Genomic DNA, 27,132 nt, shown 5'->3' with positions numbered 1-27,132 from the left:
TGAATATACATATAATTGAACCTTGTGCAGTAATTCAAATAGAATTTAACTTTGGATTTTGCTCGCTGCTTCTGCGATGAACTTGACATATACAGATGGCGTTTCGTTAGTTGCTTTCACATTTGGAAAATGTGTCTCCGTCATTTGCATTTGTCATAGTTTATCAGTTTTATCTTTGCGTATTAATTTTCGGCCGTATTTTTTTTATTTTATATACTAACAAATTACTGGCCATCCTTAATTATTATCACTCTCTTCATCCCATAGAAATTGTATCTGAGCGACTCATCTGGTGGGTAAAAAAATACTTTAAATAAAACCTTGTTTATCACGTTTTAGGCATATACCATGACCTTTTACATTTTCAGAAATTAAATAAATACGTAATTTATTGTCGGACTTAGAACGATTTTTAATTTATGCTTTCGTTTACAATTTCATTTAAATACGTGTATCATTGTACGTAGGTTATGTCATCAGTTCAATATGGATTGAAGTATGTTTGGATGTCATGACTCACGTTTTTCGCTATGTTTCAGTATCAGCATGTCAATGGAGCACGAAAAATCTAAGGACGTCCTAACGGGTGCTGTAGAAGCAAAGAGAACAACCTCATCAATAGAAGACAAACATTTCGGTTTAATTAATGAGAAAGGTGACCATAATGTCAATTGTGATTCTGCTGTACACAATGCTACGAAGGCACTGTTAGCTAATGAGTCGGGCGCACAAACAGGTTCTTTTCCTGAACCTAGAAGTCATCCTTCTGCTTTAAAGAATCCACAAACCATTGAAAACAATGAGGATGGTAGTAGCACACAAAAGCGAACTGAATCTCCAGATAGTGAAATAGTTGTCATTGATGACTTAGATGAACGACGTTAGTATCTATATTTTTCTTGAGTTATTTGATAGGTTAAGCATGACATTTTTTAAAAAGAATGAACTTTATTAAATTATGTTTCTAATCATGTTTTATAAAAACATTGATTGTATCACTATTGCTGCCTTACTGAACATACTACTATGCAACCAAGCTTGAATGGCTTCTAAGGGACGCTTGAAGTTCAACTAATTGAATAATGAAATCAATACTAAACTGATGATTTAATATCCACTTTGGAATACAGTTACTAGGAGACTAAACCAGTATTTCTTTTTACGATGCCTGCTCACCATAGAAATAGACGAAGAATTAAAAGAATTCAGGGTGTGTCTTTACTGTTTGAACTCCAACAAGTTACATTATTTTGTTAAAAAGTATCTCGTTATTTGACTGTTACAGAAAGCATTGGATCGGGTTTGGATTCAGATATTGAAGATAACATCAGTGACGTAGGTGAACCTCTGAGTGCATCAAATGTAAAGCAATACGATCCTAGTATTGATGACAAATTACCAGACACGGTTACTCTACTAACTACTCCTGATGGTGGAAAAGTTTACCTTGTGGGAACTGCACACTTCAGTCTTGAAAGTCAGAATGATGTTTCAAAGGTATATACAAAGTACTTTCATTTGTACATGCATTATTTGGGTATCGTAACACAGAATAATCTTTACATATCATATAGATTATTCAAGCTGTGCAGCCTCACATAGTAGTAGTTGAACTGTGCAAATCGAGAGTTCATATTTTACAACTCGATGAACAGACCATACTTGAGGAGGCGCAGAATCTTAGTTTTCGTAAGTGCATAGAGATATTCGTTAACTAAACGTTTTTTTCTATAGAAATCCATACAAATTCTCTTTAATATTCACAGAAAAAGTTCTCGATACGATTCAGCAGAATGGATTGTATAATGGTCTCATGTATCTTCTTTTACTTACTGTTTCCGCAAGACTTACGAAAGAATTAGGAATGGCACCAGGTGGTGAATTTCGTACAGCATTTGCCGAGGTATTGAAAAACATTCATAACACATTACTATTACTCATGGGCTAGGACGTAATACTATGCATAAGTATACATATAAGACACATGAATTCTCAAGTTATACTTTAATATGCCAGGTAAAAAAAATTCCAAACTGCCTGATTCACATGGGTGATCGTTCAATCAGTATAACCATTCAGCGTGCACTGAGTTTCTTATCCTGGCGGCAAACCCTTAAGTTAGTATGGCATTTGCTAACATCACGAGATTGCATTACCAAGGAAGACATCGAGCGTTGTAAACGTCGGGATCTCCTCGAGGAGACCCTGGCCGAAATGACCGGAGAGTTCCCAGCACTGGGTGAAGTTTTCGTCAAGGAACGTGACATCTATCTAACGCATTCTCTTCAGCTGGCCTGTCTACCTCAACGTACACCAAATGGATTGACCCCAACTCGAGTCGTAGGTGTCGTCGGCATTGGTCACGCGCCAGGTATTGTACAATACTGGGGAAAGGTGAAGCCGTCGGAGATCGCTCCTATTCTAAGGTACGTAATCCTTATTGTAAAATTCTAAAACGCCTACATATCCTTCTAACTCTATTAAATATCTCAACAGAATACCACCGCCCTCGCTCTCCAGTAAAATACTGCGACTGACCATCAAGGCATCCTTAGTAGGAGCAGTCATCTACGTAGGTTACAAAATCATTCCATTGCCATCCGGAGTAACTTTCCAATCAGTCAAGTCGTCGGTCGAGGGACTTTTGAAGGTCAGTGCTACCCGATAGAAAAACACATCATTTTCGTCCTTGGCGCTGCGATAACTGGCCGCCGCATTTTTATCAAAGAGGATCCTTTTCTTTTATTTCTCTGCTGCTTAATCCTGAAGTGTCTCGCCAGATATCTCGGCTATTCCGTTGACGCGCAGTCAGGGTAAGCATGGAAGCTGTAACTCGCGAAGACGAGTACGAGCACGTGACACTCGACGTAATGTACATAACGAGTAACATACCAGGACCGGGTGTAAATCTTGATGACTTTGAATCAGAATTTAGTCATGGTTGCACCTGTAAGTCAAGCTGTACAACCTCGTGCTCGTGCACGCGTGGCTTCCTAAACTACACTGACTCTCGTATAAACCAGGACAAACTATCCGGACCTGTAGTCGAATGTAACAGTAATTGCAAGTGCGATATCAACTGTGGAAATCGCCTAATTCAACATGGTCCGCTAGACTGTCTAACAGTGAGAGAAACACAGAGCAAAGGTCTCGGTCTGGTTACAGAAAAGATCATCAGGAAAGGACAGTTCATATGCGAATACGCTGGTGAGGTGATAGGTCTCGAGGAGGCCAGACGTCGTGTCGAAATTAATAAGAGGACCAACAGTATGAATTACGTTCTTGTTGTCTCTGAACACGTCAGTAGTAACACTATTGTCACCTGCATAGATCCAAAGTATTTCGGTAACATTGGTCGCTACGGCAATCACAGCTGTCAACCAAATTCCACCCTGGTACCTGTCAGAGTCGAAGGTGTCATACCGCGACTTTGCCTATTTGCATCCAGGGACATTCAAGCAAATGAAGAAGTAACTTTTGATTATGGAGGAGGAGTAGAAAATTCCGTCCAGGTTCACAGCGATACACCCTGTCTTTGCGGCGCTGACAATTGTCTTAGTTATCTGCCTCATCATCCAATCTAAATATCATTTATGGTTCATGGATATCTAGAAGGTACAATAAGAAGTTAGGAATTTGTTGTATCGCTAATATTGATAATACAATCAATCTATCAATTGATTGATTGATCAAACTCTTACTGTAAATTCCATGCTCTATCGTTTTAAGTTAAAACTTTTTAATGATTCAGTCATCGTATTTATATACTTATGACATGTTCAGAGCGCCATTAAAATTTCCTATATATTCGGCACGAATGTTCATTGTGGAAATAGGGGATGAAATTGAGGCAGATCATGGTACTGTTTGACCTATGATCTATGTGTTTCTGAATTGTTTTAATCGTTCCTTATGTACGTTCGTAGCTGAATGCGAATTAAACTGTGTTCGAGCGCGCCTTTCGGCTAAAAATATAATTTCTATTTCTTTCTTTTCTTTCTTTTTAATCAGGGACCCTGCGATAACACATTTGCATAATGAATAATAAAAATTACGAAAGTATACACGTGCCAAACGGTTGCACAGCGTGCAGCGAACACTCGATACTCAGTTTTATTCGTCACGTTTTGCAAATAGCTCTTGTCTCGATTAATTAACAGTACACAGTTATTACCAATTTATAACCTTTCGCGCTGATATGCTTTTATTTTCACGTTATCAACTAATTAGTACCGGTAATTATCTCATGAAAGTCCTTGGGACTCCTGAGCTCTTGCGTGCGACTCGAATACCTTTGGTTACTGGGTACTTCAATGTATAATTAGTTTAATACCGATCAAACTATAGCATTATTCATTCAATTATTTTCATTATCACGTTCTGAAGTAATTATTTTCACCAAGCGGTGCTGTTGCTTTATTACGAGTTGCTTCATTTAGGATTAGTTTAAATATAATATATTGCGCACGTTGGGCTTGAAAGGGGATAATTTTCAATGAAAACAGTAAGAGAAGTTAGTAATAATATAAAAACAGATTTAAACGATTACCGAATGATATCATTAATCATGCATAATACTTATGACAACAAGACGCTTGATGCATGGATTTTCATATTTTCTAAAGATTTTATTTCATTTTTTTTGCTCTTTTTATCTTTATTTTACCTTCTCTTTTTTCCTATTCGTATAAACACATTCAAAACGCGGTGAATAGATACACTTTTTCAAATCACGTAAGACTGTTAACGATATTGAGATTGTTACAAGCTCTGCATCAGAGTATCCGACTTACATATATATATTTGAAACTACGATTAGCATATAATTTGATTACATCAATAACTTCTTGATAAGATTCAAAAGAAATAGGAAAAATAGCTTGTGTCGCAAGTGCGAGTCCGAATAGGTCGGAAAATCCTAGAGAAATTGAACTCTTATTTTTTGGTTTTTGTTTTCGTGATATCGCAGTGTTTTTCGTTAATCAAATTTTCTCTATTGTCGCTCGTAAATGTAAGCAAAATACAAGATATGCGAGATTCATAATACAACTTGCGACAACACCAATTAGCTAAGAAAACATCTTGTGTAATTTGGGACATAATATCTAAGAGAATATTGCTAATTTGTATGTTGTTAATGTTTGAAAGGCATTGCCAGTTGTTATATCAGACACTATAAAATGTTATTGATTTCTCATTATGCTGTCAATAAAGTGTAGAGGATATTTCATCATTTTGCATATATGGCTTTTAATGACTGTCCGTTACATTATACTCTCTTCGAATAATTTTATGGGGAATATCATAATGTCGAATTACCATCTGCATGACTTAAACTTTTAATATTACTGCCTTATAAAGAGGCAAGGAAGAATTTTATAATAGATTTTATTAACGATAACAACAAATTATGGGATTGTGGTATTTCCTTATTTCGGAATAGACTACATGCGCTGCTGTCTTTGATACAATAAGGAAATATTTATATTAATGCATCTATTGATGGAATTGATATTTGTATAATTATGTATAATTCTTTCTAGAGTGAATTGTTGGAATTAAATTTTCTGTAAACACTGATTAATCAGTGATTCATTGATACTGCACGACAAGGCTCATATAGGTTTTTCGGAATGCAAAATGGGACGAATGGCAATTTGTAGAAAAATAATGTAAAACGAAATAAATTTTTACAGAAACGGTAAGGGGCCACCTACGCGTAAAATAGGAAGATCCATTTTCTACGGGCACGTTAGTGAAATTGCGAGGTAAACTGCGATTACTTTATTGTGTCTGCAAATAATACAGTCTACATTTCTACTTGGGTATATAGAATATATTTTTGTTAGTAGCTATAATTTGTGTAATTACTAGTGTAAGAAAAAAGGACAGGTTCAGAGATCAGTTAGGTGATATTAGGAATATGCATAGATAAGTGTTGTAATCTTTATTATAATTAAAAACGTAATGTATTTTTTAACCAGGACTTTTCAAATTGACATTGGTTTATCCAAGATTACACCAGTTAACATCACAACTTTAAAGACTGTTCACATTACAATTCAAATACATTTAATGTGATTTTTTTAATATGATAAAGCATGTATTATCTACATAAACAGTTTTCATCTAATTTATGTATGCATTAACAAGTAACACGTGACATAGAAGATGATTTTATTTGTTGTATCTTTATTGCGATTTAACGATTCAACATCGGTAGGTGTCAGAATGTACAATAGTCTCAAGCGAATGTTAAATGGAAATTCTATTTCCGCCAGTGGCAATGTTTAGTACAGAATAACCGTCACTTGAGACTTTATAATGAATAACAAACCTTATGAGTATTTTTATTTAACGATTCGAGGATAAATTACAATGTTGGGTATGAGTAAAGGACAGTGATACGCTAACTCATTCAATGAAGTCTTGTTTTTAAGTGGATTCTAGTGTGCTTGCGTTGCTGTTCCTGATTCATTATCAGATTCGTTGCTGTATTTCCAACGCCACCAGGTAACCTTCATACGATCCCAAATGTTCTCCCAGGAATCCATTGCTGGCCTCACGTCGAGAAGTGCAAATTTGTATTTTTCGTCAACTTGTCCGCCGTCATAGTAATCAATGACATATCGCACGTTTTTTCCACATCTGTCGACGATCCAGTCATGACGATCGAATGGTAATTCGTAACTGTCAGGAAAAGTCAAAAGAGATTATGTTAGGATAAGAATTTTAATATGATTATTGAAGAATGTGTAAAAGTTTATATACCCCATCCAGTGACGGATTCGCGCACGTGGAGAATAATCGGAAGCTTTTCCACCAAAACTTTTCAATTTAGGATTTCCGCATTCACGCGCATGAAGTGCTTCCCACTTTAGTACTTCTTGCCATGCTTGCTCATTGTTGGCATTGTGAATTTTTATAATATCAGCCATGTCCTTTGGTGCAATATCCTCTGTTTTCCAACGCCATCCTTTTCTGAGCATGGCATTCCAAAACATTTGTTGGGATGGATATACCCAGAACTCTCCTTCGCCAGTGGCTTTAGGGATAGATGAGACTTGTCTATCTGTTGGCAATGGGAATGGCTGGTCTGGTGCAGGTTGCTGATTTGCTGGTGGCATCTGGAAGTCTTGAAAGGTAACTTGACAGTTCTTTGAGTGATTAACATTATACTTAAGTGACATACCATATTTAGTGGATTAACATCACTCTGATCATGTTGTATGGGACACTCGCTGGGAAAGCTGGTTGGCTGTTCTGTCTTTGGTTTATGCATGGGACATTCTGGTGGTGGTTCACCCTCAAAAGACTTATGTACATAAGACTTTGGATTCGGAAAGTTTTTTTGAGATATCGGTGTAATGACTTCAGCAGCTGATATCGAAGCTGTGGTGAGTGTATTCCCCATATTGGCCTTTTATTGGGTACTGCAAAAATGTTTAAATCCAATTAAATCTTGATGTTTATCAATACTGTTTATACAAATATATATATTTATAAAATTTGATTAAATAGCAGTAAGCAACCCTTGACGTTCTGTTCAGTGCAATCAACTTGATAAATCATACGATTGCGAAACAAACCTTGGTACGAGCAGACGACGGTGGATTTATTATATAGGTTAGGGATATACCCTGCTTTTATTTATGAACGTTCCGTATAGAAATAAGATCGTCACGTTATAAAAATAAGTACGGAGTAAATAAACATATCTCTAAAAACAATTATTTATAATACAGTATTATTTATTCTTTTAACTAATTTATAACGTAAGCCACTCGGCACTTACCAAAGGATGATGTAATTTATCAAGTCAAATTAAAAGGTTATTCTTCGTTTATACTATTTCATACATTACGTTGCATCGAATAAAATCTATGTTAAGAATATATTGCTTCATGAAGAGATGTATACTTTAAAACTGCATTTTTCTTTGAGAACTGAAACACCTGAATTCCGAGTTCTCTGGCCAAGTACTATACATATAGAGCTTTCACAGGCTTGTAAATCAGACCCTGATTGGCTAAAGTCTGTGACATTGTACAATTTTTGCCAATGAAACGATAATCTGTTTCATATTCTCTGGCGCTGTAGTAGCTGAAAGTGGAAAACAAAAAAATGCGCACCAAATTTCAAACTAAACACGCAAATGAAGGAAGCGAAAACAGTCATGTTCTTTCTCCGATTGCTTCAATTTTCATACTTCTCAATTAATATTAGTATAAATTGTTTGCCGCTATCACGCATCAAGGAAGTAAATAATAAAGAAAAAATAGGGAAAGATAGAAGATGATAGAAGAACTTATATTTCCACTAGAATATATAAGATGTTAACATATATATATATATGTAGCGGATGCATATATTTATAATGAAACAGTTCGTAAGATAAACAGAAAATGGCAAGCTTAGAGGAAATATCCTGGAGGTGAACTCTTGAAGATGTACATCATCAAAATGTTTGCGAAGATGATCGATGAAATCCTGCGAAAATGATATCATGTAAAGATAATAATTTTCAAGAAAAAACTAAAGTTAAAATAATGACGTATTACTTCTATTGCCCCCACGACTTCCTCTAGGCATGATACCCCTCATATAGTGAGACGGGTACCATGTTTCTGGTCCATAAAGTGGCGGTGGATTATAATTCAAATCATACCCTGGATTCCAATGAAAAGGGTAATTTTCCTATTGATGATAAAGGTTAAAATATTACTAATAACCTAATTGATTATGTGTTTAAAGGTTTACAATGCATACCTCGTAATTAACCGGTACAAATATAACATTGTACTGTCTATTGTAATGATCCGACGAACTTCTCACGGAAGGTCTATCTCTCTCTGTACTCCAATTTCTCTCTCTCTCTATAAATCTCTCCTGTCTCCCATTTGAAAGATTTCTTGATCTTCCTTGATAAGATCTATAAGATGGCACACTCACTCGCAAAGATCTATACATACATAAAATTAAAATATTATAAATTGAAAGTTAACTTTTTTGATTCACAATATGAACCTTTGACGATTATCATTGCGAGTTTGCTCATATTCTTCTGTACGTAATCTTGGCTGTTCTATAGAATGGGAACGATCTCTGGATCTAGATCGTGAAGATTGAATAGCTGTCGTTGTTTTCTCCAACTCCTTGACACTGTAGGGAATAAGAAGTTACTAGAAGAGAGATACGCAGTGATACTTGAAGGGAACAATCACACATATACATATGCAGAAAACCTACCTTTTCTTTATGTGACTTTCACCACGTGTTGAATTTTCCTGAGGATGTTCAGTTTCTTCCAGTCTTTATGAAAATATATTAAATTTTGTGTTATGATCATGCAATCACTATATACAATTTTGTATTAACAAATGGGGAGGTAATAATGATTGGACATTTATAGATTACTAGAATCACTATGGCTTCAGTAGAATAACTTCTTTAGACGTTAGACAGAACAAAACATACAGATGCCTACTTGAGTTTTATCTTCAACGCAGAATTTTAGGCGCACGACTTACGTTTGTAATCATTATCACTGACATGAATTTATCTTCACATGTTGGAGTATCATTTGTGGTCGCGAGTATTAAAGAGAGCATACGATTATTGAGATCGTCAAAAATAAACCTGTGAAAATTACTATAGAGGCTTGTAAGTATTAGCAAAGTTAAAAACTCAGAATATTACTGCAAAGGAATAGCAATGACTTTAATTTTTTATGTTGACGTTAATTATAGTCTTTCATCTGCATTTTAGTTTTAGCAAATCTGTAGGAAATTATTAAGAGTACAACATGGTTTCACTAAGTCATAGTAAAGAAATTTCGAATGCCTTCAAGAATAGATGCATGTAATGATTAAGAGAACTAATTTCAGGTACTGTTGAGATAAATGTTCAATAATAATTGTTTTGAGCAGATTTTTGACAAACCTAAAATTATTATCCATCGACACGCGTGAAGGTGTGCGGGAACGATTTGTCGCTGTACTTTCAGAGCCTATAATTTCTTGATGGGAGTATGATCTTTGATCTTCCTTAGAAGTACCAGGTATAGCCATCTGACCTTGATCTTCATTCAATTCAGTCTGGTCAGATTTCCGCCTAATTTCTTCTCCTATCATAAACATTCATTTATATTAGTAACGCTCTGGAATCATTCATATAATCAAGTGTTCAAAGAAACTTATAACTGTCAAATTCATTCTAAATTTAAGAGATGGTTACTATGATTATCATACATAAAAAATGTTTATATATCTTCTAGACGAGAAGACATTTTTGTAAGAATACAAAAAAATAAACTCATTTAAATCTTCAAAAACATTTGAATTTGATAAATCTTCTTTAATTTTATGCTGACGGTTTCATACTGTTTCTTCGCAAGTCTTTACTCGCATTATCTTCGTGATGTTAATATTCTGTACTGACAAATTGATTAAGATCAATTGAATTAAATCATGCAAATAAAAGAAGTTAGATGAACTTGGCATTATTGCGGATTTAATATCTTCATTTACCGCCTTATTTTACTCTTCCGGTTGTTGTATCTTCCAGATGCACAAAATCTTCCGGTTGTAGTTTGAATAGAGTATTTTGAAAATAACTTTAAAAGTTACAATTATATGAAATTCTATAGGAACTAATGTTATAAATATAGAAAGCTGACTATTAGAAGAATTTTTCTTTATAGAAATGTAAAATCAAAATTAAAGAATATTTTTTTTCAGAATGAAACTGATGATTCAACAAGACTCGAAACAGTAAAGCGTTTACTTAAATGTTCCGCTTAACATTGCACTTACAAAGTTTTCTAGTAAGATAATAAATATCAATGCTAACAATATGCTAATATAGAGAATTATTAAGCTTACAGCCATTGCGTCATACACAAATATCCTATTCCAATAATGTAACTCCATGTGAATTAGGTTTGCAGTGGAATAAAAACTCTTGATCCATAAGTATCTTCAATATGATAAAATTGATTCTTCGATAGACGATCCACAGTGGCTGCTCTTCCTTGATCGATGATCATTGTCCATTGTCGTACTATACTTTTTCATGAAACTTCTTTGACTGTAATAAGAATATATATGTTCCACGTGGAAATTAGTTAATTATGAAAGTATATCTTAAGTAAATAATATACCCTTGGTGCTAAAATTAACAATTTTACTAGAGTTTGTACTGCCATTACAAGTAGGCTAGATCCAAAGTGAATAAAAATATTCTTCATTAAACGTTCATGTCATTGCCTTTAATTGGTGAATTTAATTCTTCCACAGACGATTCATGGTAAATGATCTTCATTTGTTGTTGGCCATCTTTGTTGTATTGTTTCTTTCTTTTAGATCTGTGACTATAATTAAAATCAATATGCTCCAGAATACAGGCATATTCCTTCATATTTCTTTGACAGAGAATATTTTGTGAATACAAGATATCTATCTCACCATGTTATATCTTCAGTGCTGCCATCAGATATATTAATCTGTTCAATTAAAAAAAAAAGGAAAAAGACGAATCACTTTACCCTCTTGTCTATATACTATTTTGACTTCTCTGCGCTCTGTATCTGTGACTGATAGGCTCCTCCTACTTGAAGACTCTAATCTAAAGGAAAAATATGTATTTATTTTTCCTAAAGAAACACAAATTAGAGACCAATTTTTCCCATAAATATCTATGCATACCTTTCACGAGTATTTTTAGACCTCAAAAGTGCTAGTCGTTTTTTTAATCTATTTAAAATAAGCGATAATCTACTTTCGATGGTTTGGAAATTTTCATGACGACTAGATAGAAATCTAAATAAATGTCTGTCACAGTCCGTAAGACTTCTTCTACAAATTCTTTGAATTTCATGATCAAAAATATTTTTCTGTACATTTAATTCATGTGACATTTTTCTCATTTGCTGGATCAACCATTGTGTGTTGCATGTATTTTTTTGCGATTCAGGAGATTTATGGCTGCGATATCTGTTGGGCCTCATATCTGCAATAAATATAAAATTCAATTTAATGCATAAATTAAATAGAATTCTATGTCCATTATTCAGTAATGTGACAACATCAGTAATACTCCGTAAAGAAGAATAGGAATTCTAGGTTATGTGACATAAACAAAACCATAAAGGAAAACTGAACAAAAGTATTAGATAAGTGGCTAAAACAAATTTGTTTCTTTTAATCAACGCTTAATTAAATTTAAATTTAGACATTTTTAAAGCTTTTATAATAAATATTACGCCACATTCACTCACTCATTTTGCGCCTCCAATATTACCACCTTCGGTATCAAGATTCAATCTGTTTTTCTTATTTTATTTTCTATCTCTAAAAAATTTCTTTTTTATTCATTCTCTTATTTCAATAGGTTTTGTGTATGTATCTTCCTGGTAGAAATATGTAAATGATCAACACTTACTTTTCCTCCAAACCTTTTTCTTTCTTACTCTCATGTAAAGAATCGAAAATTGTTCGTGTAGTTATTGCGTGTAGAGTTGGTCTCTGCATGGCATCATCTATGAGTAAAAAGAGCATAATGAACAAGAATCAATGGACGAATTTATTTAATGCCTTTTTTATTTAAAATACTTATACTATATACATTCAGTACAGACAGTAAAAATACCGAAATCAAAAACTACTAATTATGTGTACGTTTCGGTATATACAAAATAAGAAAGTTTCAACGATTTAAAAAAGATTTCGCCACAAATGTGCCTGTCAATTAATAACTCTTCGTCCAATAATCTACAATACTGATAAACGAGAGAAACGAAGAAATATAAACAAACATGTCCAATTATTATTATTAACCCTTAACGGTCATCTGGGGTCACAAGGACCCCAACCTAACGTGTGATCCGTATGGAAACTCTACTCCAGTTTGACTGTAGGTTGATGCCTAGTGTGTAGTTTGAACGGATGGCTAATACAAAAAAGTTTATCTATCTAACAAAACAAAAACTTTTCCTTATGGTAAATTGTATGAAAACATGAATCCAAATTTCCACGAGGATTGGTCAATGGCCTTTCCCATTGTCTAATCAAAGACCGATTCTTGTACATACAAGTTCCTCGGAAACCTATTAGCAAAGTAGTACAGCTTCCTTAGGAACTCGAAGACAACTTACGAAAAAACGTGATTAATTCCTTGCGATTTTCGAGGACTCCTTATTATCATTAACATGCTCTAAATCTAGACCATCATATTCTAATGTTCCGGCGTTATCATAATAGGCATAATCATAATCATTCTTTTTAGTGGATTTCGGTTTTGCTGTTGTAGCATCCAGAGATTTTGTTGTAGAGAAAGGCCTGGCAGATCCACTAACAAATGTAGCACCTCTTGCTGTTGTTTGGGATTGTTGTGGCCTTTGTGTATTGGCGCTGAAAGTACTCGGACTGTAAGTACTGGGTCCTGGACTTCTTCTATTACAAAAGAAAAAATATTAAACAATAATAACACTTGTAGTATATTTTTTTTCTACAGACTGTGTCTCTATGAATTTCAAAGTACCTGGGGGCAGGTGTTGTTGTCTTGGGAGATTCAGCAAGATGATTGATGCTAGCTGGACTGAAGCCAATACCAGGAGAAGATTTATTATAGTCATAGTTGTTATAGTTGCTTGTACTGCTCTCATAGTATTTTCCACTATTATCATAGTTGTTGTACTGCACAGGTTTTTTTGTTGCCCTTGTAGAATCGTAGTACTGAGTGGATTTTTCTCCTTGTGTTTTATCAAAGTACTGACCATTGTCAGTCAACTGTGAGTTGTAGCGGTCACTACCTCTGACTTTAGTCTGCGCTTGAACGTTGTCGTTGTTCAAATACTTTTTAGTTGTAGGACTGTACGTTGTCGGGACGTAACTACTTCCGGCATAGTTATTAGTAAAGTATTTTGTTGTTGTTTGGGCAGGTTCTTGCCTGGTAATGGTTGAGCTGCTAACTCTGTTGTACTGTCCGTTATTATTGGCGTTGTAATTGCTACCGCTGCTGTAGTTATCGTAGAAAGTAGAAGCTGCTGTTGTTGTTTGAAAGGGATTGGAACTAGAGCTACGTTGAATGTTGTTGTAATTTCTGTGCTGATAATTTGTATAATCATTCTGTTGATAATTAGTGCTCGATTGAATAGTAGTGGATTGGCTTTGTTGATTAAATTGATTATACTGATTGGTGAATCCTTGTTCATTATTATTCTTGTTGTTGTTGTTTCTGCTATTATAGTTATTGGGTCTTACAGTCGTAGTAGGACTTTGATTGTAGTTAGTCGCACCCTGTGTATTACTGTTGTATCCATTACCATTATAATTATTATATTCAGTCGTTCTAACAGTTGTACTTGGGGATTGATAACTGCTGTACGTTTCTTGATAATTAGTCGTAGGTCTATTGGTAGACGTAGGGGTGTTGTACTTTGGAGTATTTTGGTTCCTGTTGTAATTCTCCTGTGAACTAACGGGGCGTGCAGTTGTCGAAGAAGCAAAGTTCGTTACCCTCTGATTGTTAAAATTATTATTCCCATTGTAATAATTTCCATTATTAAACCCACTCGGGTTCTGCGCGGCAGAAGGTGGTGCAATGGTTGTCGAAGGAGAGTAATTGTTGTTATTGCTGTTGTTGTTTATATTATTTTGATTACCATTGTACTGTTGTTTCCTGGCAAGTTTCCTCACACCGACCTTCTTCCTTGGCTCTTGGACATTCTCCTCGCGGTAGGCCTTCTCGTTGTCGTAATCGTCCTCCTTGCCGTTGTTTCTGCTGCTGTAAAAATTGCTGCTGCTGCTTCCACGGAATATCTCCTTGTTATTATTAGCATTGCTATTGCTATTCGCATTTCCACTGTAACCATTGTTGGATGCTACTCTGTTCAAGTTATTAGCTGACGACCGGACAGCGTCACTGGTCTCGCTGCGCTGCAGATGATCCTGAGGTTCAACATCGTTGCGAATGCTATCATAATGTAAGGACTCCAGACCGGAACCAAGTCTATAGAGGTCAAAGTTGTCGCTGGCGTAGTAGAGGGTGGCAGCCTCGCAATCCACGTCGTACCAATCAGCACACGTCTGGCTCTCTTGATCAAAGGCGGTGTCATTTGGGCAGAGGAATCTGAGGTGAAATAAATTATTAAATAATTTGTCTTGTTACGGTACCACAAAATGGAGGTTAAAACAGATCTTAATTAATTACAGGATGTACACACCTGTAATCTTGGATGCTACCTGCTACCGAAACACAGACGTGGAAAAGCTGACAGTCGGTTTCCGGATCGGCGTAGTAACTTCCGACGATCTTATTCCGGCAGGTGAAGGAAGTGTCCGGCATGTACTGTTGAGAGTATCGTGGTGGTGGTCGCTGAAGAGCCAAACTGCAGCTCCAAAATATCGCGGCTGTACAGATTTATATTGTTCATAGAGTACAGTGAAACTTACTGGCATTAGTCTTTCTAGTATGTGCTATATATTTATATTGTGAGGAAAATCGAATATAATGTCTATATGGATGAGATAGCACGCTTCGTATATGGAGGTATTCTATATGCGTTTTCACGGTTCATGGAGATCCGAGCGTGATAGTCGCCGGATGTGGATAAACCTTTCTAATCAGAATCTACATAATAGGTGAGATATCCACGCAATTCTAAAAGCACGCACTGTTCTAGCAAATTGCATCGTATATGTACTGTCGTTCGCATTTACCAAGAACGCGAGAAATCGCGATGTTCATGCGTGAAAATGAAAATTGAAAATAAAAAATTCAAATTATAATAAAACGATTGATACAAAAACTCTATAGACTGCAACTTTTGAGAAAATAATAATCCAGTCTGATCGTTGTAAGTCGATTAAAATAACATATTTTTTATTTATTTAAAAGAAATTATAATCAGTATTCAGTAGGAATTAATCAAGTTTTATTAAAATTCTATATATATGAAATTCGCATTATCATTTCTTTTTCTTAATATACGATAATTCATGTTGTCTCTTTTTCTTAAACAATGAATGTTATCAAAGGGTCTAATTAAATCTCTACGTTTACATACCCAAAGCGATGACCAGCGAGGTCTTGTAAATAGGCATGACGTCCACTTAGATGCGATTCGAGATGGCAAAGTGTATTTTCACTTTCACGACTCGGACGATGACTTATTTTTCCTTTGATGTACCGTCTCAATGAAACTCGGGGATGCGACTGTGGTCCTGGCGGAGAACGGGTCGTCGAAGAGGAGCTAGAGATGGGACGGAGAACATCTGCATTCTGGGAGGATGTGGTAGCCCAGGTAGGGGCACCAGGAGAACGTACGAGAGACGTAACGTTTCGTTACGTCATTTGATACCCTTGCTACTTGCAAAGGGTCGGAAGTCCTCATCTTAGGAAGTCAGACCCGGAAAAATGTCTAATCGTCTGTAAGATAAAATAAATCAAATTAACAATATCGAAGAATTTCCCCATATGATAATCAGTACAAATTCTCTTATTTCAGCCGTTATAACAATTGTCAATTAATGAATATCTTTTTTCTTCCATTTTTTTTTATTATAGTTATATACTGTGTAATAGATACGTACACGTATGACTTTCGCGAAGATCATCACACACAACTTTGAACACGTGGGCGTGGCTTATCGTAGAAAAATATGGCACTTTCCATTGAATTACCGAGAAGGGAGTGCCAAAAGAAAGTGTCATTCGTGATACGTAAAAGCGCGACTTCCCATTAGGCAAGTCTTGCCTATGTCTTCCTCCTTTCCACCTTAGATAAAAAAACTTTTGACAAGGCGGTGCCTGAACCATTGGACTCAATCGTTTACTTTTTCTTCCTTCTTAAAATTCTTTCTTCTTTATCCTTTTCCACCTTCTGGAATTACGCCATTGAACAATTAGCACGATGTCTAGCTTTATGTCCGCACTTGAGATTTATTGTTTAGTTTTCTTGCTCCTACGCCCTTATTACTGTAACATGCGTTGCCGACATCTTCTGGCATCTTGAATCGCCATGGGAGTGCTGTACTGCATTCCAACATTGCAGAGAATTATTATAAAAATAGTAGTCACATTGACTACTAAGATTTTAAGTGATTCAGATAATGGTACTATATTTTTGCTACCGACAGAAGACTCCTTTGAAGGGGCACAAAGTAAATTAATGATAATGTAGATACAATTGAGGTAAAATAAAAAAAATAGACAAGAATAATACAATGGGAGTATAAAAAAAATTAGAGTGGTCATAAAATTCGTGTAGGCAGATTCACCTGTAGCTTGAAGATCGAGGTCAACACCAATTGTACTTTCGTAACCGTCCAATTCAAAAGTTGCCTCCAAACGAACAGCTCATCATCGCTAGTGTCTTCTGATCTTGGGAAAAAATTTGCCTTGAGTTCTATCCCGGATGTCACGAAAATTAGTATTGACTCATCAGTATTCTTTGTAACTGGCAAAAATCATAGTTCACTAGCCATTCTTCTTTTTGTACAAGGAAATCAAAAATGAAATCATTTAGTAAAATGTTCGTAATTATTTTTAGGACGGTGAACCAAACTTTTTACTACCATATGACAAGGACTCACTTTTATGTATATATAAAATTAGTCTAAAAACTGATTAAAAATTTTCTGCCATTCCAGGATTCCTGATGCACATCGAATGATAATAAATGGCGTGACGAGGTCGCATTTTCATGAAATATTCAGCGCAAGTTGATCGGCTTCATTATCGAGGACCCACTCTCCTTTGCCGTGGGAAAATATACCGGTGAACGTAGAGGGTCTCCTTAGAATTTCATAATTTTCTGTCCTCGCAATGGACAACAATAATAATGACGAAGTGTGCCATTGTATTTTCAAACATCTTCTGGCATCTACGTCGTATCAGAATTGTCACTTTCCCTAGGCATTACAATATCCACCAGATTCCATTATCACGTCAGTACAACGAACATGAATGAAAACACGTATACAGATATGCGCCACAAGTTCCTTATGGCGAGCAGTATTTCATGATTAGCCAAGAATTCTCATCCAGTAATTAACAAGTCAGCCATTACGTTTCCAATGACCGACCGATGGTTCCATTACGCGCGATGAGCCTGACACCAGGAATCTTCTCAGCCTTGGAGGGCGAAAGTTGTCTTGTAAGTACAACTCCTTCCCCCCCCCCCCTCTTCCCCCATAGATATTAACATCTAGTATATTTACACCAAGACACCGTCCAGGGAAGAAGCTCCTGAAAATAAGAATATCACGGCATATATCCACCAGGTGTATCCGCAAACGATTACTGGACAAATAATAACATATACTCCCACAGTAATTGCATAGATTACAATTATTACATAGAGAGTATAACAACCTGACATTAGTTAACTGTTACAGCAAGTTGAATTAACCAGAGCATCAGTATCCCAAAGGAATACGTTTCCCGTCCACGAGTACTTGGGTAAAAGGTTGAAGGTCTCGACCTTCCTCCAAGATGGGCCACGACGAGAATCGCTAGTCGGAGAAAGTAAACAGCAAACTTCAAAAGGTCAGACCTGCCGAACGATCGACGTTGAGGATGAGAAGATCGTGTTCCTCTGTACAAAGATCTTCTGACTCTGTAAGGATTACTGAGTGAGTCTGACATTAAGTAATACCACAGAGGCTATATATTTGATAAGAAAACATTACTCCGATCCCTCCGATCAACATAACCTATACCATATTTAAATTCCAATCTACAATAGGAGGCTGTAGGTCTTACTTAAGCGGATGGATAAGCGTGCTAAGTGTATGCGAGTACATATCCCTCTTCCGTCAGGCAGAATCCTACTAACGATCTGTACGCTGATAGGTCAGCCTTGAAATATGGCTAATAACACGCCGACCAACTTTATACGAATTCGAACTAGTGAAAGTACGATGCGCTGGCAATAACTTCTACCTATGGCAGTTTAAATTACTAGTACTGTATGTTACAAGTATTAGTATCTTATATAGAATCTATGTATATATGTATATATATATATGTATAGGATACACGTACCATTCTCTAAAGATCCTATCTATCGTTATATTCTTGTTGGAAATTGATTTTTAAGAGAAATGCTCCTTGTGCCTTTACAATAGGAAATCCGGCTACTCTCTTGATCCCTTTACTAATGGAGATCCTGTATGCAAGCAGACTGTATATAACTCTGTCTCTACCGTTATATGCTACTGTATTGACTAGTCTATGTACGTTCAATGCTCGCCTCAGTATTATGTTGCAAATACGAGCAGTCATTATGAGAAAATGGCTATTGGCTACTTCGTAATTCAAAAATACAATGGGTAATGCCTAAATGTGAATCTTTAGACTGGATAGATATATAAGCATTGAGTATAACTTGGAGTTAGGCTGATGGACTAGAAGCTGACGGCCTTTGAGCTGGAGATTAGTGATCTCAAGTGAACGGCTAATGATGGGTATGCATATACTGTTTCACAATTATTACAACCTTACGGTCAATGGTACATACTGCGCGTAATTTTATAACTGATATTTTTCAACATGCAGACTACACGTATATAGGTAGATAAGAAAAAAGATATTCAATTGATTCACGTTGTACCCTATCAGCAAGAATAAACGATATGATTATACGATACAGGGTAAAGAGCTGTTCAACCAAAATAGTTTTCGAACGTTTATTTTAATACAATTGAAATTCATCAGGCGTCTTCAGTCATACGCAATAAAAATTGTTCACATTCCACGAAGCAGCCACAGACCCACCAGGGAATTGTATATCTGATACGTTCAATGAAGCAATACGGTAATGTTGCATGTCGCTATTTTATCTGATAAACAGCATCGTACTTATCCTATAGTATACTATATACAGTGTATATCAACTCCACTCTTACAACAGGATGTCGCAGCAATCAATGATATACTATTCGATATATAATGTTACGTAGCTTATTTATATATGTAACTACCTATAGTAATCTCATTATAGCTTGCATTTAATTTCTAGTATAGATGCTGGGCTTCTAACGTTATATAGTAACGTTACTCGTAATCCGTGCATGCTCGACGAAGACGCTCCTCAGAAGTTGAAGACGGTAAGGCCTCATCTCCACGTGAGAAAGTGAAAGCCAACAACTTGAGACCCCGGAGTACCGCATCCCGGTTCGAAATCGGGTTTCGAACAAGAAGACTGGTATCGAGCAGTCGAGTATCGAACAACTGTCCGATCATCTTGAAAATGTAAAGATTTACACTTAATATATGTATATATATTCGTTCTAGTTTATCGACAACTTCCTTACTGGAAATTCATTAGTTGGCTCGAGCGAGCACGAGTTCTCTTTAATGGCAGCATTCTTTGCTCTTTATGGGATATCATTTGCCCATATCACTTTTGCTCTAGAGCTTTTACTGTGGATGGAATACGTACGTTATAAATATAAGGATACGTGTTTGTTACATATATTCCAATGTTTTGTATATACCTTAATTTCATTATTGGCACAATGACAGAAGTTGAAATATTTTTTTAGAATATCCTTCATATTCAATTTATATAGTTTTTCTTGGGACTGTCTACCAACAGGCTGAGTATCAACTCATCTGGAAAATTATGAGTGATTCATTAACGGTAGCTAATCGTTAACATTCCCATGTAAAACTTTCTCGTTCCTGAGAGACGATTATCGGCTTTTATTGTAGATTGAAAAGCAATCCATAATTGAACTTTAATTAAATGTAATTTGTATGTTCGGTACAGTGTATCTGTATACGTATTATGTATCTTTAAGAAGACACTTCGTTCCAAGTATTATTATTTCTGTTTCTTTAGAATAAAATCAAAAATATATCTTTGGCACAGAGATAACATTATCTCCAGATTTTTACATGACTACTTCATAGCGACCCATTATTAATCACACTATATCCTCTTTATGCATACGAAGACACTTTCTAGATTCCTTAGTCAAATTTATTTAAAAGCCTCTACGTCGCGTAAGACTAACATAGCCGTGCTAAAAAAATTTATAATCGCAGGTCATAGCTGCAGCTCATTCGCAAGAGACGGAATAACTTTCACCTCTGAAATGCCTGTCTTACGCGCTAAAATCTTACGTACTGTGCGTATGCCCTAATACGCATATATATACTTATCCTTACGCACTGCTACAGTGCCCTCGTTTAACGTATAAACACTCCATTAATGTATCAAAAAGTGTGTAATTCAAGAATCTTTACGTATGTGTCTATATATATATACATATCTATATACTTTCAAATGAATGCTTACAGATATACTATACTATACACATATAATATATATATATACACACACTAACTATATATATATACACTAACGAGCAATATATGTCTTCAGGGCGCTACTGAAATTCCCTACGTTATTGTGTTCGCGTTTGCCTGTAATTTGCGCAACGGGAGTAGAGCCGTATACGCAATTCCCGTGAGAAGTTTTCGCAGTACTCCAAAGGGACAAGGGGAGCTGCGTGACTAATTAGTTGTGCGGCTGGAATAACAATGCCAGGTGAGTGCACGCTGGGTGCTCGACGTTGACAGTACGTGTGAAGTTGCATTAACGATTATTAAAAAGCAAAGAGAAAAACGTAGTTGATCTTTTCGTATATCCAATCACACGGAGTGTCCAGTCCTATGATAAAATCCTTAATTTCTTCCGTATAAATGCACATCCATACACACGTATTTCACTGCAATAATATGATTGGATCATTAATCCACGTATTTGTATTCTCTGTTTGAATAATCCAGGCACAGGCAACGTACACTATGTGCAGGGACGTTCATTAGTGAGAAATGGTGCAATTTCGTGATTCTCTCACCAGAGTAAAATCCTGTACTTATACAGGTTGTACGACACCGTAGAACGTTCAGTTCACGGGATTCGAATGCGGATGGGTCTTGTGAAAATGTTGCATAACCATAATCTCTGGCTTGGATGAAGAACTTGTGATGAGTTGTTTTAGAAGCTTTTTCGTATTTGAATCACCTAATAGAATAATAATTAATAAACTGCCTAATTCCTTATCATATCATTTCTCTGAAGGTTCTATGTGGTGTATGTAATTGAGTGGTTAAAGATTTATACTATATATAAATCTATTGTATATATTTTGTTAGTAGGATCATACGTACCGGTAGAAATATTACAATTGTCTTTCGAATCTGGTACAAGGATAGGATTGTTGCAAAAAGAAATCCTGTCGCCCGGTTTCTCAATAAAGTATATAGGTACATGAATCCATGGGCATTGTAAGGCTGTCACGTATATTACCGTCATTTCCTAAAACAAGTATATTCTTGCTTGAGTTGTATTTTTGATTATACCAACAAAAATATTGTTTGGCTTTTGTATTATATGTATATGTATATGTAACTTTGGTGTTTTCAGGTTCAATGGTATCTTTTAGCAACGAACTTGGATCGCATCGTTTATGCGTTACTCTTTCGCAATTTTACTTTCTCCGAACAGGTTTATCCGTTGGGTAAGTCTTTGGTAGGGTCCAACACATACGTGAACAGGTACACGTTCATATTTTGCCGATAAGGTTGTATTATAATTAAATCGGATATACGCCATGTTTCCGTAAATTCCTTTCATTGTTCGTGCTACGAAGTTGTATTACAAGATTGGCCAAAAAGCAAACGCTTGCGTCAACGCTTGAAATAATTATAATAATGGGCGTCTTCCTCAGATGTATCGAATATTTTTCATGACACAGAAGAAAGACCATTGTTTTGTATTATTGTCTACGAACGAGCGTTTGATAATTCAAATCAAATTCAATTCTTAAAAGTGAACGTTATTGTTGGAGTCAAATGTGTTAGATATAATATATGTATATATTGAGAAATAAGAGATATGATTGATTGCTATATTTAATTAAATACATTAATTCTTTTAGCATTTTTAATACTGTTTTAGATTCTACAAAATTTCAAAACTATTATTATTAATTAGAGCAGTTTCATACAATATATCATAGACTGTTTTCTTCTTCTACATTGTGTAATATAATTCAGTGATGCCTAAGAAGATGCTGGGTTGTCATTGCACAAGTACCAGGAAGTTGAATTATATGAAAACAAGACAAATATACATATATGTATTTATACATATACTAACCCCGCGATACGGAAATACGAGATTGAAGGAAACTCATCATAGCTTTGATCCGGAGAGTGTGGATTTCTAGTTTTATAAATATGACGAAGCGTCATTACCAAAGTATAAAGCGTCGTGGGAGGACAACTAGGATCTCACAGTAGACACGATTATTTCATTATGTCGCTACTTATGCAGCAGAAGCTGTCTCTCGCAATTATTACATGGTTTGTACCAGTACATATAACGTATGAACAGCCATTTTTTTTTCACGGCTACCGGGTTTCTGTAACAGTGAATATATAGGAAGCTGTGGCGTAACTATAAGAAGCCATGAGATTCTTCCTGCATTTAATTTTACATTAATGTTGTTACATTCATTCTGTCTTTTTTTGTCGAGCATGGTGAAAAATTGTTGAATTCTTTGTATAATTGAAGTATTCTATAATTTTTAAGATTATAGCTTCAGAATTACCAATTGCAATATTCGGAAAAAGTATTAAATGAAATAAAGATTCACTAATTACTTATATAAACAGTACATAGTACAGCAAGTAGACAGTGCAAAATAAACGTAACAGACCATTTCTAACAAGTTGGTCTGTACTTTTAAACGAGTAAGATATTGAAACAGGCTGAATTAAGAAGTTATCCCAGGTTAGTCATACGACTAAAAAATTAGGCGCTTCATAATTTTCAAATGAAACTATTTTGATCAATCAGAAACTTTGTTTCCTAAGGTTTCTGAGAAATACCCCAAGCTACATAAAATTGTATAAAATCAGTTACTTAAATAAAAATTGTAACATCTAAACAGTAAATAATTTCATTACTACAGATGGCTCATGAGTGTGTACAAGTTGCTGTCAGAATACGTCCATTGGTGCAATCTGAAATTAATACAGGGTGCCAAGTATGTCTTGATGTTGTTCCGGGTGAACCACAGGTACAATTGCGGGGCACAGAAAAATCTTTTACATACAATCATGTCTTTGGGGCTGATATTGAACAAGAGGATTTCTATAATACTGCTGTCAAAGGAATGGTGGACAATATTTTCAAAGGTAAATTGATGTATTTTGTATTAAGAGATTGTATTAATGTAAAAAGAGCCACAAGTAGTATACTTTGTATTAATGTCAAAGTACTGTTTTATCTATGCTATAATAATTTCTTCAATCAAATTCTAACATTGTTATTGTTTAGGGTATAATGTAACGATCTTAGCCTATGGCCAGACAGGTAGTGGGAAAACCCATTCAATGGGAACTTGTTACAACGGTGGACCAAACATGGGTGTAATTCCTCGTGCTATTCAAGATATATTTAAAATATCAGAAGCAAAACAGGAGTATGACATAAAAGTCTCAATTTCTTTCCTGGAGCTGTATCAGGAGCAGCTCTATGATCTTTTAATGGATAAGCCACGCAGTCAATGTATTGTCGACATTAGAGAAGATTCTGTAAAGGGCATCACCGTATCTGGTTTAACAGAAATTGAAGTTAATAATATAACTGAAACTTTTGAATGCCTCACACGAGGTTCACTGCGTCGCGCAACAGGTGCGACAGCTATGAATGCTCATAGTAGTCGAAGCCATGCAATTTTCACAATTTATATTCGACAGGAAAAGAAGGGCGATCCGTAAGTAGACATCATAGTAGCTTTAATAAAAGTTTTGCTTTGAATAAATATTGTATTATTCCATTACAATCTTCTAATAAAATTTTATGTGTCCTATTCAATCAGCAACAGCGCAACAATTGCTAAATTCCATCTAGTAGATTTAGCAGGTTCCGAAAGAAGTAAAAAAACTGGAGCAACTGGCGAACGTTTCAAAGAAGGCGTCAACATAAACAAAGGGCTGCTTGCCTTAGGAAATGTTATATCCTTACTGGGTGAGGGTAAATCAACGTATATTGGCTACCGAGACAGTAAGCTCACGCGATTACTGCAAGACTCTCTAGGTGGTAACTCCATAACATTGATGATAGCTTGTGTCAGTCCAGCTGGTTAGTATCAGAAAAAAAATATGTTTCAGATTGTTTCTGATTTCAGATTTTATACAATTTTATGTAGCTTGGGGTATTTGTCAGAAACCTTAGGAAACAAAGTTTCTGATTGATCAAAATTGTTTCATTTGAAAATTATGAAGCGCCTAATTTTTTAGTCGTATGACTACCCTGGGATAACTTCTTAATTCAGCCTGTTTCAATATCTTACTCGTTTAAAAGTACAGACCAACTTGTTAGAAATGGTCTGTTACGTTTATTTTGCACTGTCTACTTGCTGTACTATGTACTGTTTATGTAAGTGATTAGTGAATCTTTATTTCATTTAATACTTTTTCCGAATATTGCAATTGGTAATTCTGAAGCTATAATCTTAAAAATTATAGAATACTTCAATTATACAAAGAATTCAACAATTTTTCACCATGCTCGACAAAGCTACAAGACTCTCTCGACAGTTGAAAAGTAACGGATGTATAAGAATTTGAATTGTACTACGTACATAAAAATATATCTACGTAAATAAATAAATGATGCGCATATATTCACATTTCATGGTTCGATAATATTTGTATTATTGTAGATTTCAAAAATTAATTAGTTTAAAGTATAAACGCGTAGAAAATGTAACTATAAATTATTTTTAATCTGATTATACAAACATACTTTAGCCTAAAGGCGCCTTCACATCTGTCTCGGACAATGGTACGTTTAAAATAACAGACAACCCATTGGTTAAGTCTTTCATGAGAAACGACTTTGACCAATGAGCAATTTAGTTCTCCAAGTTTTTCAAGCAGTACGTAGGACTGCTGCTCATTTCCTCCGACGTTAATCGAAATTTAAATTCTAGTTACCCTATCTTAAAACTATATTTAAAAAATTGAGCCAGGCCTAAATCACGTCGGAAAAAAACGGGCGTACATGAGCAATTTAGTTCTCCAAGTTTTTCAAGCAGTACGTAGGACTGCTGCTCATTTCCTCCGACGTTAATCGAAATTTAAATTCTAGTTACCCTATCTTAAAACTATATTTAAAAAATTGAGCCAGGCCTAAATCACGTCGGAAAAAACGGGCGTACACCCGTTTTTTTCGACGCGATTCACTGCATAAACTCGGTTTAATTGTGTAACCTAACCCAATCAGACACTTCTATTTTAAAGATAAACGGAGTTTATGCATTGAACCACGTTGAAAAAGCGGGCCAGGGTCTCCTTGAACTCGGTTCAAGGAAGTTCTGCCAATGGAAAACGATATGAGATTTATACAGAGTATACACGAATCAAAAAGTAATTATTAAGGTATTGTTTAATTGTGTAACCTAACCCAATCAGACACTTCTATTTTAAAGATAAATTTTAAAGATATCATTTATCACGATTCAAATTATCGATTAAACACAACTCGAACAATTCATATATTAATCTCATAATTTTCACCTATTATCTTTTACATATCAAGAGCGACAATAATAATTATACTTGATATATGTATATTACTAAGGATTATCCCTGGTTATCAAGATTGATGGCCAATTGAAATTCTTCCAAGTTCCAATTTTTTCTCAAACCTAATCACAGTATTCTGATCCTCCTCAGCATGAAATATCACATTTGGATCGTGATGTTATTACTATGGCATTTGAACACAACTGGTAAACTGCAACCTGCAGTTGCAGTGAAGACTCCAAGTAGAGTCATCACTTCTGACTTCATGCAAAGGTTATATGTATATCCAAGGATAATTATTACCAGATAGTTCTTTATAAATACTAACGAAAAAATAAAATATGTCGAGGCAACGCCGAGGATTTCCCGTTATTTTACTCCACGGCATCGGATCTTCCATAATAAAATAAAAGAATCCATCATTATTATTGGCCAACAGTTGAATTGTGTTTATAATTACAAAAAGACAGAATGAATGTAACAACATTAATGTAAAATTAAATGCAGGAAGAATCT

The 27,132-nt window shown here is 35.3% G+C and overlaps 6 protein-coding genes and 3 long non-coding RNA genes across 15 annotated transcripts; 4 read left to right on the top strand and 5 right to left on the bottom strand.

The window, feature by feature from the left end:
• The first annotated feature begins 110 nt into the window (after positions 1-110).
• Positions 111-2,770, top strand: LOC107266232 (traB domain-containing protein). Its single transcript, XM_015736517.2, has 7 exons — positions 111-292; positions 540-880; positions 1,286-1,497; positions 1,575-1,689; positions 1,767-1,903; positions 2,017-2,426; positions 2,497-2,770. The coding sequence occupies exons 2-7, from the start codon at positions 547-549 to the stop codon at positions 2,666-2,668; spliced, it is 1,380 nt and encodes a 459-aa protein (XP_015592003.1). The 5' UTR covers positions 111-292; positions 540-546; the 3' UTR covers positions 2,669-2,770.
• A 16-nt stretch (positions 2,771-2,786) lies between these two features.
• On the top strand, positions 2,787-5,240 carry LOC112494137 (histone-lysine N-methyltransferase SETMAR). Its single transcript, XM_025083493.1, has one exon. It carries the CDS (start codon positions 2,820-2,822, stop codon positions 3,582-3,584), a length of 765 nt encoding a protein of 254 aa, XP_024939261.1. The 5' UTR covers positions 2,787-2,819; the 3' UTR covers positions 3,585-5,240.
• A 920-nt stretch (positions 5,241-6,160) lies between these two features.
• LOC107266234 (cytochrome c-type heme lyase) lies at positions 6,161-8,031 on the bottom strand. Of its 2 annotated transcripts, XM_015736526.2 has the most exons (5): positions 7,796-8,031; positions 7,590-7,720; positions 7,193-7,433; positions 6,772-7,127; positions 6,161-6,690 (listed from the first exon to the last, which is right to left on the bottom strand). In XM_015736526.2, the coding sequence occupies exons 3-5, from the start codon at positions 7,412-7,414 to the stop codon at positions 6,447-6,449; spliced, it is 822 nt and encodes a 273-aa protein (XP_015592012.1). In that variant the 5' UTR covers positions 7,415-7,433; positions 7,590-7,720; positions 7,796-8,031; the 3' UTR covers positions 6,161-6,446. The 2 variants fall into 2 exon arrangements, with proteins under 2 accessions (XP_015592012.1, XP_015592013.1); XM_015736527.2 differs by lacking the exon at positions 7,590-7,720 and having other exon boundaries at positions 7,796-7,973.
• Positions 8,032-8,291: 260 nt separating this feature from the next.
• On the bottom strand, positions 8,292-12,538 carry LOC107266233. 3 transcript variants are annotated; one of them, XM_015736524.2, is made up of 10 exons: positions 12,442-12,516; positions 12,278-12,350; positions 11,706-12,009; positions 11,546-11,625; positions 9,943-10,126; positions 9,250-9,312; positions 9,028-9,162; positions 8,770-8,962; positions 8,562-8,697; positions 8,292-8,490 (listed from the first exon to the last, which is right to left on the bottom strand). In XM_015736524.2, the coding sequence occupies exons 2-10, from the start codon at positions 12,279-12,281 to the stop codon at positions 8,459-8,461; spliced, it is 1,131 nt and encodes a 376-aa protein (XP_015592010.1). In that variant the 5' UTR covers positions 12,282-12,350; positions 12,442-12,516; the 3' UTR covers positions 8,292-8,458. The 3 variants fall into 3 exon arrangements, with proteins under 3 accessions (XP_015592010.1, XP_024939257.1, XP_024939258.1); XM_025083489.1 differs by lacking the exon at positions 12,278-12,350 and having other exon boundaries at positions 12,442-12,538; XM_025083490.1 differs by lacking the exon at positions 12,278-12,350 and having other exon boundaries at positions 8,770-8,932; positions 12,442-12,538.
• A 43-nt stretch (positions 12,539-12,581) lies between these two features.
• Positions 12,582-18,123, bottom strand: LOC107266231 (probable serine/threonine-protein kinase clkA). Of its 2 annotated transcripts, XM_025083484.1 has the most exons (7): positions 17,595-18,123; positions 17,280-17,490; positions 16,593-17,034; positions 16,067-16,428; positions 15,224-15,410; positions 13,540-15,129; positions 12,582-13,448 (listed from the first exon to the last, which is right to left on the bottom strand). In XM_025083484.1, the coding sequence occupies exons 4-7, from the start codon at positions 16,101-16,103 to the stop codon at positions 13,166-13,168; spliced, it is 2,097 nt and encodes a 698-aa protein (XP_024939252.1). In that variant the 5' UTR covers positions 16,104-16,428; positions 16,593-17,034; positions 17,280-17,490; positions 17,595-18,123; the 3' UTR covers positions 12,582-13,165. The 2 variants fall into 2 exon arrangements, with proteins under 2 accessions (XP_024939252.1, XP_015591999.1); XM_015736513.2 differs by lacking the exon at positions 17,595-18,123 and having other exon boundaries at positions 12,582-13,451.
• A 50-nt stretch (positions 18,124-18,173) lies between these two features.
• LOC112494138 lies at positions 18,174-19,512 on the bottom strand. Its single transcript, XR_003059288.1, has 3 exons — positions 18,766-19,512; positions 18,376-18,619; positions 18,174-18,249 (listed from the first exon to the last, which is right to left on the bottom strand). It is a non-coding gene; the product is annotated as an uncharacterized LOC112494138 (long non-coding RNA).
• LOC107266228 lies at positions 18,498-21,931 on the top strand. 3 transcript variants are annotated; one of them, XR_003059287.1, is made up of 4 exons: positions 18,498-18,635; positions 20,024-20,256; positions 21,395-21,559; positions 21,802-21,931. It is a non-coding gene; the product is annotated as an uncharacterized LOC107266228 (long non-coding RNA). The 3 variants fall into 3 exon arrangements; XR_003059286.1 differs by lacking the exon at positions 21,802-21,931 and having other exon boundaries at positions 21,395-21,685; XR_003059285.1 differs by lacking the exons at positions 21,395-21,559; positions 21,802-21,931 and having other exon boundaries at positions 20,024-20,889.
• On the bottom strand, positions 21,622-22,431 carry LOC107266229. The gene is made up of 3 exons (XR_001537362.2): positions 22,186-22,431; positions 21,817-22,039; positions 21,622-21,740 (listed from the first exon to the last, which is right to left on the bottom strand). It is a non-coding gene; the product is annotated as an uncharacterized LOC107266229 (long non-coding RNA).
• Positions 22,432-23,993: 1,562 nt separating this feature from the next.
• LOC107266227 (chromosome-associated kinesin KIF4A-like) lies at positions 23,994-25,718 on the top strand. The gene is made up of 4 exons (XM_025083492.1): positions 23,994-24,219; positions 24,362-24,800; positions 24,906-25,123; positions 25,215-25,718. Exons 1-4 carry the CDS (start codon positions 23,994-23,996, stop codon positions 25,259-25,261), a joined length of 930 nt encoding a protein of 309 aa, XP_024939260.1. The 3' UTR covers positions 25,262-25,718.
• Positions 25,719-27,132: the final 1,414 nt, after the last annotated feature.

This window comes from Cephus cinctus, unplaced genomic scaffold (genome assembly GCF_000341935.2).
Source record: "Cephus cinctus unplaced genomic scaffold, Ccin1 Ccin1_scaffold0306, whole genome shotgun sequence".
Lineage (NCBI taxonomy): Eukaryota > Metazoa > Arthropoda > Insecta > Hymenoptera > Cephidae > Cephus > Cephus cinctus.
Note: the sequence above shows the minus strand (reverse complement) of the source record. Positions and strands in the feature narration are given on the sequence as shown.

Coding starts and splice junctions, on each gene's coding strand:
- LOC107266232 (XM_015736517.2), top strand. CDS start 547: ATGTCAATGGAGCACGAAAAATCTAAGGACGTCCTAACGGGTGCTGTA. Junction 1,498..1,574: donor GTCAGAATGATGTTTCAAAG/GTATATACAAAG, acceptor CATATCATATAG/ATTATTCAAGCTGTGCAGCC. Junction 2,427..2,496: donor GAGATCGCTCCTATTCTAAG/GTACGTAATCCT, acceptor ATATCTCAACAG/AATACCACCGCCCTCGCTCT.
- LOC112494137 (XM_025083493.1), top strand. CDS start 2,820: ATGGAAGCTGTAACTCGCGAAGACGAGTACGAGCACGTGACACTCGAC.
- LOC107266234 (XM_015736526.2), bottom strand. CDS start 7,414: ATGGGGAATACACTCACCACAGCTTCGATATCAGCTGCTGAAGTCATT. Junction 7,128..7,192: donor ATGTTAATCCACTAAATATG/GTATGTCACTTA, acceptor CAAGACTTCCAG/ATGCCACCAGCAAATCAGCA. Junction 6,691..6,771: donor CGAATCCGTCACTGGATGGG/GTATATAAACTT, acceptor TTTTCCTGACAG/TTACGAATTACCATTCGATC.
- LOC107266233 (XM_025083489.1), bottom strand. CDS start 12,475: ATGAGAGTAAGAAAGAAAAAGGTTTGGAGGAAAA. Junction 10,127..11,545: donor AATAGTATATAGACAAGAGG/GTAAAGTGATTC, acceptor TGTTTATGATAG/GAGAAGAAATTAGGCGGAAA. Junction 9,163..9,249: donor GAAAGTCACATAAAGAAAAG/GTAGGTTTTCTG, acceptor TATTCCCTACAG/TGTCAAGGAGTTGGAGAAAA.
- LOC107266231 (XM_015736513.2), bottom strand. CDS start 16,103: ATGCCTATTTACAAGACCTCGCTGGTCATCGCTTTGG. Junction 15,130..15,223: donor GGTAGCATCCAAGATTACAG/GTGTGTACATCC, acceptor ATTTCACCTCAG/ATTCCTCTGCCCAAATGACA. Junction 13,452..13,539: donor ACAACAACACCTGCCCCCAG/GTACTTTGAAAT, acceptor CTTTTGTAATAG/AAGAAGTCCAGGACCCAGTA.
- LOC107266227 (XM_025083492.1), top strand. CDS start 23,994: ATGGCTCATGAGTGTGTACAAGTTGCTGTCAGAATACGTCCATTGGTG. Junction 24,220..24,361: donor GGTGGACAATATTTTCAAAG/GTAAATTGATGT, acceptor GTTATTGTTTAG/GGTATAATGTAACGATCTTA. Junction 24,801..24,905: donor CAGGAAAAGAAGGGCGATCC/GTAAGTAGACAT, acceptor CTATTCAATCAG/CAACAGCGCAACAATTGCTA.